The sequence below is a fragment of the Megascapheus bottae genome, chromosome 16, assembly GCF_031878675.1.
Source record: "Megascapheus bottae isolate mThoBot1 chromosome 16, mThoBot2.hap1, whole genome shotgun sequence".
Lineage (NCBI taxonomy): Eukaryota > Metazoa > Chordata > Mammalia > Rodentia > Geomyidae > Megascapheus > Megascapheus bottae.
The window spans coordinates 23,264,040-23,278,648 of record NC_143524.1 but is presented as its reverse complement, the minus strand read 5'-3'; the positions used below and the strand labels follow the sequence as shown (position 1 = coordinate 23,278,648).

Sequence of the window (14,609 nt, the reverse complement as noted above, 5' to 3'; positions counted from 1 at the left end):
AGTAAAAGTTCTGGCTCACAAATTTTGCATTTTATACTAATCAAGCTATCTAGTAGTGTAAATAGGAGGGTTGTGGTCCAGGCCAGCCTTAGCCAAAACCCTGCCTTAACAATAAAGAGCCAATGCTGAATGCTGGTGGCTCATGTCTGTACTTCTAGCTACACAGGAGGATGAGATCAGAGGATCGATCTATGAGATTCTTATCTCCAATGAATCACCAGAAAAGCAGAAATGGTGCTGTGGCTCAATGGTAGAGCTCTAGCCTTGCGCTGAAAAGCTCAGTGAGCACCAGGCCCAGAGTTCAAGCCCCACGACGGACAAAAAAACAAAATCAAACCAGAAATAGTACTGTGGCTCAACTGATAGAGAGGTAGCCTTGAGCACAAAGAGACCCAGGGACAGAGCTCAGGCCCTGAATTCAAACCTCACAACTGACAAAAAAATAAACAGGGACTGGAAATGTGGTTTAGTGCTAGAGTGGTAGAGTGCTCACCTAGCATATATTAAGCCTGCGTTTGATTTCTTACCACATAAACATAAAAGGCTGGAAGTGGGTGCTGCTGCTCAGGTAGTAGAGTGCTAGCCTTTAGCAAAAGAAGCTCAGGGACAGTGCTCAGGCCCTGAGTTCAAGCCCCAGGACTGGCAAAATAATTAATTGATTGATTAATTAAAAATATAACAAGCCCCCAAGGGCTAGGGTATACCTTAGCCTAAGAAGTGCAAGTCCTTGTGTTCAAACCCCAAAACTATATATGTGTACAAAGGAAGTTGATGGATAATTAAATATACTGAAGTTCTGACACTGTGGCACTGTTCTGGAGAGCAAAAGAGATATTGAGAAACTTTAAATTCTGCCATGCTAAAAATACAAGTATACATGCTAAAAATAAATGGCTTTCAGTACTTCAAACACATTTTACTAAATGTAAGAAGTCAATCTGAGGAAGTCTATGACTCCAGCCACAAAACATTCTGGAAAGGTCAACACTCTGCAGATAGTAAAATGATCAGTGGTTGAGAGAGGTTAAAGAAGAATGAAGGGGAAGTGGTGCTGTGGCTCAAATGGTAGAGTGCTACCACTGAGCTGAAGAGCTGGGGGACAATGCCCAGGCCCACAACCAAAAAGAAAGAAGAAAAAGAAGAATCTAGAGGAAGGAGGAGGAGGAGGAGGAGGGGGAGGAGGAGGAGGGGGGAAAAGAAGGAGGAGGAGAAGGAGGAGGAGGAGGAGGAGGAGGAGGAGGAGGAGGAGGAGAAGAAGAAGAAGAAGAAGAGTAATGAAGGAAGAATACAGGAAGCACAGACATAGGAGCAATGCAATAATAGCAAATATAGGTCATTATACATTTACTCAAACCTACAGAACCCAAAGCCCCAAAAATGAAGCTGATGTTAACTACAGGATCTTGGTGGCTCATGGTTATAACAGAAGTACCACTCAGTGTGGGATGTGCGTAGCAGGGGAGGCCATGGTTGTGTTGGTGTGAGAAGTCCATGTATCATTCTATGTTCAGTAGATTATTCTGTGAGTCTTAAAACACTCCATTTTTACAAAAATGTAAGAGATGTCACAAAATGTGCAAATGAAAAATAGGCAAATTACCATAATCAAAAATTAATTTTTGTACAACAAACAATACTATCAAGTAAGTAAAGACAGACATCAAAGGGAGAATATTTGCAATATGTCTGATAATGCATATATACTCAGTTTAAAAAAAACAACCCAATTAAAACAGGAGAAAATGATTGGAATAAATTCTTCCACAAAAGATATTCAAGTGGCCAACAAAACACATGAAAGATGTTCAATATCACTAATTATAAAGGAAAAATAAATCAAAACCTTAATGAAATAATACCCATTAGATGACCATAATCAAAATGATTGGGAATAACAAGAGTTGGAATGGATGTAGAATGGTCAGAACTCCTAAAATGTTGATAGTAAGTAATGTGAAGTGGAATGACCATTTATTTAAATGTTTCTCAAAATGTTAACTGTGGAGACATGATATGACCCAGTAAGTACACTGCTCATTATATATTTCTGAGAAATAATAGTTTACATTCACATACAAGTTTCTATATCGATGTTCATCAAAGTATTTTTTTTTGTTGGTCATGGGGCTTGAACTCTGGGCCTGGGCACTGTCCTTGAGCTCTTCAGCTGAAGGCCACCATGCTACCCCTTTAGCCACCGTGCCACTCACTTCTGGTTTTCTGGTGGTTAATTTGAGATAAGAGTCTCATGAACTTTAGTGCCAGGTATGGCTTTCAACTCTGATCCTCAGGTCTCAGCCTCCTGAATAGCTAGGATTTCAGGTGTGATCCATCAGTGCCTGGCTTCAAATTATTTTCACAATAGGTAAAATAGTGGAAATAAAATATTCTCATAAATGGATATACACACAAACATATATACATATATTTATATGGCATTACCACAAAATTGAATGCATTTGGTAGTCTGTTCTGCTTGCGCCAGCTCATCATCCTAAACTGACCCTAAGATCTTAATCCATCACTTTATTCAATGTCCACTAGTCTTTGGGATTCACTGCATTTTTCTCATTCTAATTCAACTTACACTGCCAAAGATAAATTTTTAACAAAAAATATCTTTGATCACATCGTTCTCACTTCAAAAACTTTAAATAATTCCCCAGTACATACTGAGTAACGTAATATGGTCTTAGCCTGATTTAAAATTCCATCTTTGCTATTAACTGGCTTTGTAACACAGAGTAAATTTTTCTGCCACACGTTTTACTATCGAAGACAGAAATTATGTTCATACTTTCACTTTTGCCCAATTCCCCCTCTAGGTATAGCAACACTGACAGAAAAGACTATACATCGGTGTGTTTGTTTTTACCCTAAAAGGGCCAGAGAATGTTCCTCCCATATACACGAGAGGCCACACATTTGACCTAACTTTGATCTCCACATATATATTTGGATTGGCTCCTAGAATTTTTCTTTGGTTGTATTTTCCTTACCATTTTTTGTCAATTTTTCTCTTGAAGGATTTAACTTTTTCAATACTGTATCAGGATCATTCAATATTAACATTGACATCTTTCCCTACTTACTGTACTTGCTTATTCGGATCTCAGCATTTTAAAATTATCTACTCAGTGTCAACCTTGTTCTTTATGGATGGTCATCTATCTGCACATTTCTAAGAATGTTGGTTTACTACTATTCTGGGTTGTATGCATCAATCCATGGTGTTATTTCCATTGAAAAGTTTGTTTTCAAACTTAAGCTTGTAATTTAGTGCAAGCGGGTATATTTTACAGAGAACTGAGTGTGATTTTTATTAGCTTTTTGCAAATAAGTACAGGAACAGTTAACTTTAAAAACAAACAAAGCAAAAGGAAAAAGTTACCCAAGTAAAAACCACATAATCAAATGCAATAAATGTGTTTAAAATGGTTCATCATTATTATCATTATTAGACACAAATTACCAATTAGCTGTTACAGACCAGAATCCATGCCAAATGCTCAAAATGTTAGTATTAATATCCTTGTTTTGCAGATGAAGAATGTGCAGCTTAGAAAGGTTAAATGACTTAGCCACCCAGCTAATAATTGCTAGAGCCAAGATTAGTTATTAATACCCTAATGCAGCAATTCTAATTTTTAAAAATGGTGTGAGCTCCATTTCTGATCCAGCTGCAAATAATTACCAAATTATATTCCATTTTATCCTTAACTAGATGGAAATAGTCCGGGTATGACTAAATTTAGAGCTAATCAGAAATCTCTAAACCTCTGAAAGAATGAAATGCCTTGTTAATAATTTTTCCCTCTGTGGATTTAGAACATATAGGTAGTAATGATTGTATTAAAGAATAATATTTTTGAGCAAAAACTTTCTTAAAGATATTGTTTTAAATTTGAAAGTGAGCATATGCCAGCTTGTTACTGTTGAGAGTAATTTGAAAATTAGAAATTGAAAGAAAAGAATAAAAGGACAACAGAGTGGAAGTGAAATCACTGTTTAAGTATCCACTTATTTTGGCCAACTTTTGTCACCATGACAAGATACCCAAAACAAATTGAGGGAGTGAGGGTTTATTTTGGTTTAAAATTTTAGTCCATACAACTTTGAGGGGAGAGAAGTCAGGCGGGGAAAAACTGGGAGAGAATAAAGGGGGGTGTGACATTGGTTGAAAAGAAATGTACTCATTACCTGACTCATGTAACTCTACATCACTCTTAAAGGTAAGAAAAAAAAAAGATTTCACTCCAACATCACTTGGCTCAATATTTCTGTGCCTGTGATGAGTACATGTCATGTCAGAAGAGCATGACAGAGGAAATTTGCTCACCTTATGGCAATCAGAACACAGACCAGGAGATTGACAAGAGAAAGAGAGAAATGAGAGGAGGAGAGGAAAGAAGAAGAGGGGAGGAATAGAAGGAGGAAAAGAGATTTGATCTGCGGAAGATGGCGGCGGTTCAGTGTGAGTCTTTCTCAGCTCCCGCCGAGATACCAGTTCTGGCAGCATAAGGGAAAGTTCACAACCAAAAAAGAAAAAAAAAATTGATCCTAAGTAAGCTGTAGCGACACAGAGATCTCAGTCACAGAGGAAAAAAGGCAGAAACCAGCACAAGAAGACAGCATAGAGGGGCGCTAGCCACTCAGAGCGGCCGCAGACACAAAGCTGCTCTTCTGAATCTGAGCAAACAGGGCTTTTCAGCGGCGCAAGGCACAAACCCACCAGCTGCAGACACAGCCACGCAGAGCCTGCACAGCCCAGAGCCGACACCCGGCCGTGCACGGACCTGCCAGCTTCTTGGAACTGGAGAATCCAGCAATTTGTGAGTACCTCCCAGGAGAAGTTTCCACTTCTGCTCGAGGAACAGCATTGGGAAGGAATCCCCTCCTCCACCAGCTGAGAGCAGCACATCTTTACTGCTGGCAAAGACCCGGCCAAAGCAATTGGAACCTGAGAGGTGATGCTGGCAGCGCCATCATTCTATAGGGCAAAGGATTTCCCAGAGATCCCTTAGCAGGAAATCGAGCCCCAGCCCCTGCTGAAGTCTGTCCCCTGAGCCGGCCACAGGCCTGGTAAACATTGCCGCCAGCAAATCTTTCAGCTTTGTTTTACCAATCAAGCAATCTGATCCGAAAAACCGCAAAGCCAAATCACAAGAAAAAAAGACTTTCTGAAGTGTTTAGATCCCAAATTTAGCAGAGACACAAGTTTCCTATCCTGCCCCCCCCAAATAAACCTGAAGAATACCATTTTTTTTATTTATTGTTTTTTGTTTTTGTTGTTGTTCTTCTTCTTTGTATTTTTTTTTCTTCTACCCCTTTTCAATTGCATTTTTAGGTGTTCTTATTTTCTCTTTACCATTTTACCTACACCTTTTTTTTTTTAATATGGTTGTTCCTGGAAACATAGTGACAGCTCTGGGGACAGTCTGAATATAAACAATATCTATATTGATACAGTCACTTGCTTTTTAATCTCCTGGTTCTCAAACCTAGTATTTCTTAGGTAAGAGCTCACAATTGTGAGGAATCTCCTCCCACTTTTTCTTTTTTTTATTGTTTTGTTTTTTGTTTTTCTGTTTTTCATTTTGTATTGTTTTTTGGTTTTTGTTGTTGTTGGTTTTGTTTTGCTTTGTTTCTTTTTTTCTGTCTTTTTAAAATTTTTTATCATTGAAATCTCCTATATCTACCTCCCTCTTTTCTCGATATATTCTTCTTATTACTCTTCTTATTTTCATAAGTTTTACGTAATCTTTTCTAAACTTTGAACTCAAATATTCTATCTTCCTATCACCTTAGGTCAGTTATTCTTAAACTATACCTCTTCTTCATTACTATAATAATCATACACCCCTACATTATTCTTTTCCAACCTTCCCTGTTGTCTCTCATACTATTTTTCTATCTCTGGTCCTCTGTTCATCCTTCAACTCTTATAATGCATGGATCTACATTTGATGGTTGTTGACCAATGCTGTGTATCTAGGTGTTCAATTATACTCTAGGTCCAAATACAATAGAGATTGGATTGAGAGGCTTATTGTTTTGGTCATGAATTGGTAATCAGTAGTTGTATTAGATTTGTCTGTAAATGCACAAAAAGAAACAGAGAGTGATAATACCAATTAAAAATTGTGAACATCTATTGTCAGCCAGCTAAAGAGGTCTGGGTTGGTTATTTCTGAAAAATTATAATCTTGTTTAGTATTAATCTTGCACTCATTTTCAAATGGGCAGAACAAGAAACTCAAGAAAAGTGTCAAATCAAGGAATAGCATCTCCCACCCAATATAAATAGGCAATGGAGCAGTCAGCGGCAAATCTAGAGGAGAGTCTTCCAAGTGCTATACAAATGAAATTGATAAACATCATTAATGAAAAGTGTGAAAATATAAAGGAAGAGATAAGGGACGAAGCCATAGCTAAACAAGAGGAAACCATAAACAAGGTGATATGTGAAAAAGGAGAAGCCATAAAGGAGGCCATAATAAAGGTTTTTCAAAGAAAAATGGATGAATTCATAGAATCCACAAACAAAAAGGTGACCAAACTCCAGCAAATATCCAAAGAGAATAAAGCTACTGAGCTAACCACTCAAATGGAAATCAAGGAGTTAAAAAAAATCCATACATGATCTAAAACAAGAGATTCAAGGCATCAAAAATGAGCAATTAGAAGCAAGGGAGATGAAGAATAAAGTAGATAGCTTTGATAGCAGGTTAGACAATGCAGAAGAGAGAATTTCCAGGGTTGAAGATAATTTAGTTGTTATAGAGAAAGAACAGAAAATGAGTCAATCCAAATCTAGGAAATATGAGAGAGCGCTTCAGGAGGTCCAAGATACAATTAGGAAGCCTAATTGGAATTGAGGAGGGTCTGGAGAAAGGGGTCAATGATATTGGCAATATACTTCAGGGAATCATTTCACAGAACTTCCCAAATATCCAGAAGGGCAGGCCCATCCAGATACAAGAAGCTTTTAGAGTCCCAAACAGACCTGACCAGAAAAGGATATCCCACCGCCACATTATAATCTGAACAGGATCAATAGAAACCAAAGCAAGGATCCTAAAGGCAGCCAGGGAGAAGAGAACAATCACATGCAAAGGCAATCAGAATAACCACAGATTTCTCAGCAGAGACCATGCAAGCAAGAAGAGATTGGAAGCATATATGTCATATCCTTAAGTCAAATAACTACCAATCAAGAATACTGTACCCATCTAAGCTCTCATTCATAACTGAGGGAACAATAAACACATTCCATTCCAGGGAAAAGCTGCAACATTACATAGCAACCAAACCAACATTACAAAAAATTCTCAAAGATGTTCTACACATAGAAAACCAACAGAGAAAGAACTGGCACATAAACATCATACCAACTAAGTACCACAAGAACTGTCAAGACACAGGCCCTAATGAAAGTTTTAAAAAAGACAGGAATCAATAAATATTTCTCAATGGACTTAACTTTCCAATTAAACGGCATAGACTGTCTAGTTGGATCAAAAAGCAAGATCCATAGTTCTGCTGTCTTCAAGAGACACATCTTGCCCAAAAACACAAACACTTTTTGAAAGTGAGAGGTTGGAATAAACTCTATCAAGCTAACGGCCCCCATTAAACAGGCTGGAGTTGCCATCCTCATATCAGATAAAATAGACTTCAAACTAAAATTAGTGAGAAAAGACAAAGAAGGTTACTACATACTACTAAAGGGATCTCTCCTCCAGGAGGATATAACCATCCTAAATATCTACACACCTAATCCCGGAGCTCCAAACTTCATCAAGCAAACTTTACATTCACTGAAACCATACACAGATCAAAACACAGTGATTGTTGGTGACTTTAACACACCACTCTCACCTATGACAGATCAACCAGGCAAAAACTCAACAGAGAAACCTTAGAACTGAACAACTGTATAGACCAACTAGATCTAACAGATATCTGCAGATAATTTCACCCAGAAACATCACAATATAAGTTTTTTTCAGCAGCACATGGAACATTTTCCAAAATAGACCACATTTTAGGACATAAAACAAACCTGGGCAGATTCAGAAACACTCAAATCGTTCCCTGCACTCTCTCAGACCACAAGGGCATCAAATTGGAACTGAACATCAGTCTCCACCAACAAAAACCCTGTAACTCATGGAGATTGAACAACATATTGTTGAATCACCAATGGTCATCGAGGAGATCAGAACAGAAATCCAACAGTTTATGAAATTAAAAAAAAGGAGCACACAAAATACCAGCTCCTATGGAACACAGAAAAGGCAGTGTTCAGAGGAAAATTTATAGCTCTGAGTGCCTACAATAACAAATTGGAAAAATCGCAAACCAATAATTTAACATGTCACCTTAAGTGCCTGGAAGAAGAGCAACAAGCCAACTAATCCTAGTAGAAGGAAGCAAATTATTAAAAATCAAGGCATAATTAAATGAATTGGAGTCCAAAAAAACTATAGAAAGAATCAACAAAACAAGGATTTGGTTCTTTGAAAAATTAACAAAATTGACAGACCCTTAGCAAATCCTACCAAAAAAAGAAGGGAGCATACCGAAATAAACAAAATCACAGATGAGAATGGTAATATCACAACAGAAATTACCAAGATCCAGAGCATCATGAGGGAATACTTTTCAAACATTTATGCCAACAAATTTGAGAATCTAGAAGAAATTGATGAATTTCTAGCCAATATTAACATATGCACACTGAACCAAGAAGACCTAATCCAACTAAACAGGCCTATTTCAAGCACTGAAATAGAAATGGCAATAAGAAACCTTCCACCTAAGAAAAGCCCAGGGCCAGATGGATTCATAGCTGAATTCTATAATCTTCAAAGCAGAGCTCACACCAATACTCCTCAAGCTCTTCAACAAAATTGAAAACGAAGGCTCTTTGCCAAACTCATTCTATGAAGCCAGTATAACCCTCATCCCCAAACCAGACAGAGATTCATCAAAGAAAGCGAACTATAGACCCATTTCTTTGATGACTATTGATGCAAAACTTCTCAACAAAATACTGGCCAACCGTCTACAACTACTCATCAAAAAAATATATACACTATGATCAAACAGGATTCATCACAGGGAGGCAAAGCTGGTTCAACATACGCAAATCAATTAATATAATTCAACACATCAACAGGAGAAAGGACAAAAATCACATGATTTTCTCAATAGATGCAGAAAAGGCATTTGACAAGATCCAACACCCCTTTATGCTAAAAGCTCTGGAGAAACTAGGAATCCATGGAACATTCTTCCGTATAATAAAGGCTGTGTATGACAAACCCACAGCTAGTATTATACTTAATGGTGAAAAGCTAAAGCCATTCTTTCTAACATCAGGAACGAGACAAGGATGCCCACTCTCTCTACTCCTCTTTAACATACTATTAGAATTCTTAGCCACAGCAATAAGCCAAGAAGAAAGCATAAAGGGGATCCAAATTGGAAAGAGGAAGTGAAACTTTCCCTCATTGCATATGACATGATTCTGTATTTAAAGAACCTTATAGACTCCACTCCCAAGCTCCTTGAGCTGATTCAAAACTTTGGAAGGGTAGCAGGGTATAAAATCAACCCTCAAAAATCAACTGCCTTCCTCTATGCCAACAGTGAGAGGAACGAGGCAACAATCAGGAAAGATACTCCTTTTTCAATAGCCTCAAAGAAAATAAAGTACCTAGGAATTATCTTAACTAAGAATGTAAAGGACCTTTTTCATGAAAACTTAAAATCCTGAAAAAGGAAATTAAAGCAGAACTGAGGAAATGGAAAAACCTCCCATGCTTCTGGATTGAAGAATCAACATCGTGAAAATGACAGTCTTGCCAAGGGCTATCTACAAATTCAACGCAATACCCATCAATATCTCAATGTCATTCTTTAAAGAAATAGAAGAGGCAATCCAAAATTTCATATGGAATAATAAAAGACCCCATATAGCAAAAACAATTCTTAGCAGAAAGAACAGCGCAGGAGGAATTTTAATACCAAACTTTAGACTCTATTACAGAGCTATAATAATCAAAACAGCCTGGTACTGGCACAAGAACAGGCCTGGAATTGAACTGAGGACCCAGATATTAAACCACAGACCTATGGCCACCTAATCTTAGAATGGAAGAAAGACAGCCTCTTCAAAAAGTGGTGCTAGCAGAACTGGTTAAGCACCTGCAGAAAACTAAAGTTGGATCCTTCTTTGTCACCCTGTACTAGATTAACTCCAAATGGATTAAAGACCTCGAGGTAAAAGCCAACACACAGAAAACTTTACAAGAAGTGCCTCCTTGGCACAGGTCAAAACTTTCTCAACAAGGACCAAGAAACACAACAAGTCAGAGAAAGGCTGGATAAGTGGGACTGCATTAAACTGCAGAGCTTTTGTATGGCAAAGGACATAGCTAGTAAATTAATTAGGAAGCCTACAGAGTGGGAGAAGATCTTCACCAACCACACAAAGGACAAAGGCCTCATATCTAAAATATAGCAACAGCTCAAGAAATTGAATCACTCCAAAACTAATCTCCAAAGAAACAACCATCCCATTAAAAGATGGGCCAAAGACTTAAAGAGGGTCTTCTCTGAAAAAGAAATAAGTATGGCCTATAGACACATGAAGAAATGCTCAACATCTCAGGTCATAAAAGAAACACAAATCAAAACAACTCTAAGATTCCACCTCACTCCAGTTAGAATGGCCAGGATCAAGAAAACTAATAACAACATATGCTGGAGGAGATATGGCCAGGAGGGATCACTACGACACTGTTGGTGGGAGTGCAAACTCGTTCAGCCACTATGGAAAGCAGTATGGCAGTTCCTCAAAAGACTAAACATAGAGCTCCCCTATGACCCAGCAATTCCACTACTTGGCATTTACCCAATTGTCCAGAAACAAGGGCATACTAAATCCACTAGCACAACGATGTTCATTGCAGCACTATTTACCATAGCAAAGATATGGAACGAAACCCAGATGTCCCTCAGTTGATGAGTGGATCAACAAGATGTGGTATTTATACACAATGGAATTCTATGCTGCTGTCAGAAAGAATGACATCGCCCCATTTGTAAGGAAATGGAAAGACTTAGAAAAAATCATATTAAGTGAAGTAAGCCAGACTCAAAGGAACATAGACCCAACAGTCTCTCTCATTTGTCATAATCAGTACAAACCTTGGGCTCTCCTAGCAGAGATTTACAATACAACAAAATCTAGAGACATTAGGCCAAATAGTACCACACTAAATGTTAGGAACTCCAGGATAAGGAAACAAAAGCCATATAATGAGTGAGTGTTGTCCTTAAGGTACTATGTTATCGCTCATCTCTTTTGCCATCCTTTGGTTATCTCATATTGTTACAATTTTTCACCTTGCTTTCTGATATATTTTATATGTGCTTAATTGATTATTTGAAATTGGATAGGGAATGGGGGAAATCAAGATAAGCGTGGGGAGGATGGGAGGGAAATGGGAACCATGTCATGAGAAAGGGTATCAATGTTTGTGAAGTTATGCACCTTCTATCTGGTGAATATAACGTAACCCTTCTATTAATCACAATAAAAAAATTGAAAAAAAAAAACAAGGAGGAAAAGAGACGACAGAAGGGGCTTGACCTAAGACATTCTTCAAAAGTTACATTCCCAGTGACTCATTTCTACCAGTTAGGCCCCATTTTCCACAGTTTGCATTACCTCCCAGTAATCCAATTGTAAATCCATTGATTAATTAATGTTTTGGACAGAATTAATCAGTCTAGTTAACTCTATCAACTGAAAACAAACCTTTAACACATAAGGAGGACTTCAAACACAAATCACAGTTCTTGAAAGAGAAAAGAAGAAAATTCACTTGAACCAAGAAGTAAAAGCTTCATTCTTTCTGTGACTCCAAACACACACACAGCCTATCTTAACACACCATTGACAGGAACCTAACTCCAGTCTATCATTATGTTTGTGAGATTAATGTACATTTTTATGTACAGTTATACTTTGCTTATTGGCATTGCCATATCCCATGTTTGGGAAATATGGACCATGAGCCAAATTTGTCTGCTTTGCTTCTGTATGTGAGGTGTTTTTGAAACACAGCCACAACTAGAGTTGTTGATGTGGTTGCTTTACATATTATCTACTTTCAAGTTACAAAGGGAAGGCTGATAATTGAAAAGGGGGATGTGCCCAGAAAACCCAAAATGCTTAACATTTGATTTTTTTTAACCTGTTGGGGGAAAGAGGGGATTTTTACACCTCCATACGTGACTACACTGAATTCCAATCATCATCTCTTCTGCCCATTCACCCTCCCCCCATACACAAAATCTCCTACTGGTTTCATTGTGCCATTTTCATACTAATCTAGTACTATAACATCTAACCTCCTTCAACCTCCCTACCTACCTCTTCCCCCTAGTTTTCCAACCCCATCATTTACTTATGTTCTGATTCCAAGGAACTACCTAACTACTTGCCAGTATTGATACTGCTATGACCATCATCATAAGCGTTTTCTTTTCATCAAGAAATGTGAGCATTTCTCATGTCAAAACAACTTTTGAGATTCCACTTCACTCCAGTTAGAATGGTCATTACCAAGAAATCTAATAACAACAGATGTTGGCGGGGATGGGATCAGAAGGGCACAATGATGGTGGGGGTATAAACTCATTCAACCATTCTGGAAAGCAGTATGGCCATTCCTCCCCTATGACCCAGCAATTCCTCTACTTGGCATTTACCCAAATGTCCAGAAACAAGCATGTACTAAAGCAACCAGGGAAACCATGTTCATAACAGCATTGTTTACCATAGCTAAGATGTGGAACCAGACTAGATGCCCCTCAGTAGATGAATGGATGAAGATGTTGTGGGGTTTGTCTCCTGTTGACATTATATCTGACTTTGGTACCTGGTATACTGTATGTATGTTTACTTGTTTATCTGAAATAGGGAGGGGAAGAGGAAAAAAATGATTGGGAGGCAAAGTGGGAGAAAAGCATGGGAAGGGTATCAATGTTCAAGAAGTAATGTACCCACTACCTAACAAATGTAACTGTAACCCCTCTATTCATCACCCCTACAATAAAATAAAATCAAAAGAAAAGATATGTGAGCATTTCTATTGCACATTTATTTACCTAGTAGGGGAAATGATGGACTCTAGTCCATTTTAGTAGATAAAATTACTGCAGTCTAGCTAGACATTAACTGGCTTTAATCCACAATTTTAGAATCAGGCAGTAGTCCAGACTAAAACTGTCTGTAAATGCTTTTCCTCATCACATGCGCAGACCACGCTTGTGCCCAGAAAATGGGGTATGACATGCAGAAACAGCCCGATCGGCTGAAACAAGCATTATCTTATTTCAGCGTATTTTGGCAGGTTTCAGTCTCCAGTTCACTAGATGTTCAGTTCGTGTAAATAGTATAAATAATAAAAAACTCAGCTACCTATTACGGAACAAATCCCAGGTAGGTATAGAATCCAATATAGTTTACTCTGTAGGAAGAAACTTTGAGGCTATCCTTAAAGTATGCAGAGTCAGCTCTGGTTAAATAGTTTCAATTAACAATTCTTATAACCTCATTTTATTAAATAAGGAAACTGATGCCCTGGAATTTTTTAGTCAAATTACAATAATGAAATTATATGTATCGTGTTTTAAAATGAAACAAAACTTAAAAGAATTGAGTTAAATTAAGTCAAATGTTAAACCTCAGTGGCAGAGAATGTGAAATCCATTTGTGCATCCGTACAATTTCATTTTTAGTTACAGTATGTCTCATAAGAATCTTGGAGCACAAAGCCTGAGAAATAAAAGTCAAGACTTCTGAAATCCTTACCTTAGAATAAATACAGCCATCAGTTCCAAACACCCACCTCTGTGATTCATCTCCTTTATGTCTGTAAGGAAAAATGATTTAGAATGTGACACTTTTTCTCTACACAGAAATACTTGTAGGTTTCTAATGAAATGATTATTTTCCATAGAGCCTGGCAGGAGGACTTTCTACCCCCTATCAATCATCACTTCTTTCTCAGCAGTTAAAATTGGCCTTACAACAAACAATTATTTCTCTGTTGTCATACTGCTGTATGCACAATACTTTGTGTGTGTGTGCCTGTGTGATGGTGGTAGTGGTGGTGGTGGTGGTGGTGGTGGTGGTGGTGGTGGAGTGTGTGTGTGTGTGTGTGTGTGTGTGTGTGTGTGTGTGTGTGTGTGCATGTATAGTACTAACAGCAACAATGAGAAAATGAGTATAATTAATATAGATTATCAAACCTTCTGCTCTAACCCCCCAAGAAATAATAATCCTTTGTTAGACAAAAGGAAATGTACTTAAAATAACATTTAAGGATTAAGAGGCTAGTATGGAGATACTATGAAACATTAAAAAAAACATAGAATTTTATCAGAGTGTCTTACTTTCTGAACTAAGTCTGAACAAAAATACATATATAGAGCCTAAGAAGACAATCCTAAAAATATGATGAAGCTAACCATTCCTAAAGTAATTTTACACTCAATAATATTGAGAAATTAACAATTATGAAAGT

At 37.7% G+C, this 14,609-nt stretch overlaps 1 protein-coding gene across 1 annotated transcript in view; it reads right to left on the bottom strand.

The window, feature by feature from the left end:
* LOC150053022 (doublecortin domain-containing protein 1-like) overlaps window positions 1-14,609 on the bottom strand; it is a 32,282-nt gene that overhangs the window by 269 nt on the left and 17,404 nt on the right. The window contains exon 5 of the mRNA XM_090349246.1: window positions 13,895-13,955. Coding sequence (XP_090205372.1) covers window positions 13,895-13,955 — 61 coding nt within the window. The remainder of the gene's footprint in view (window positions 1-13,894; window positions 13,956-14,609) is intronic.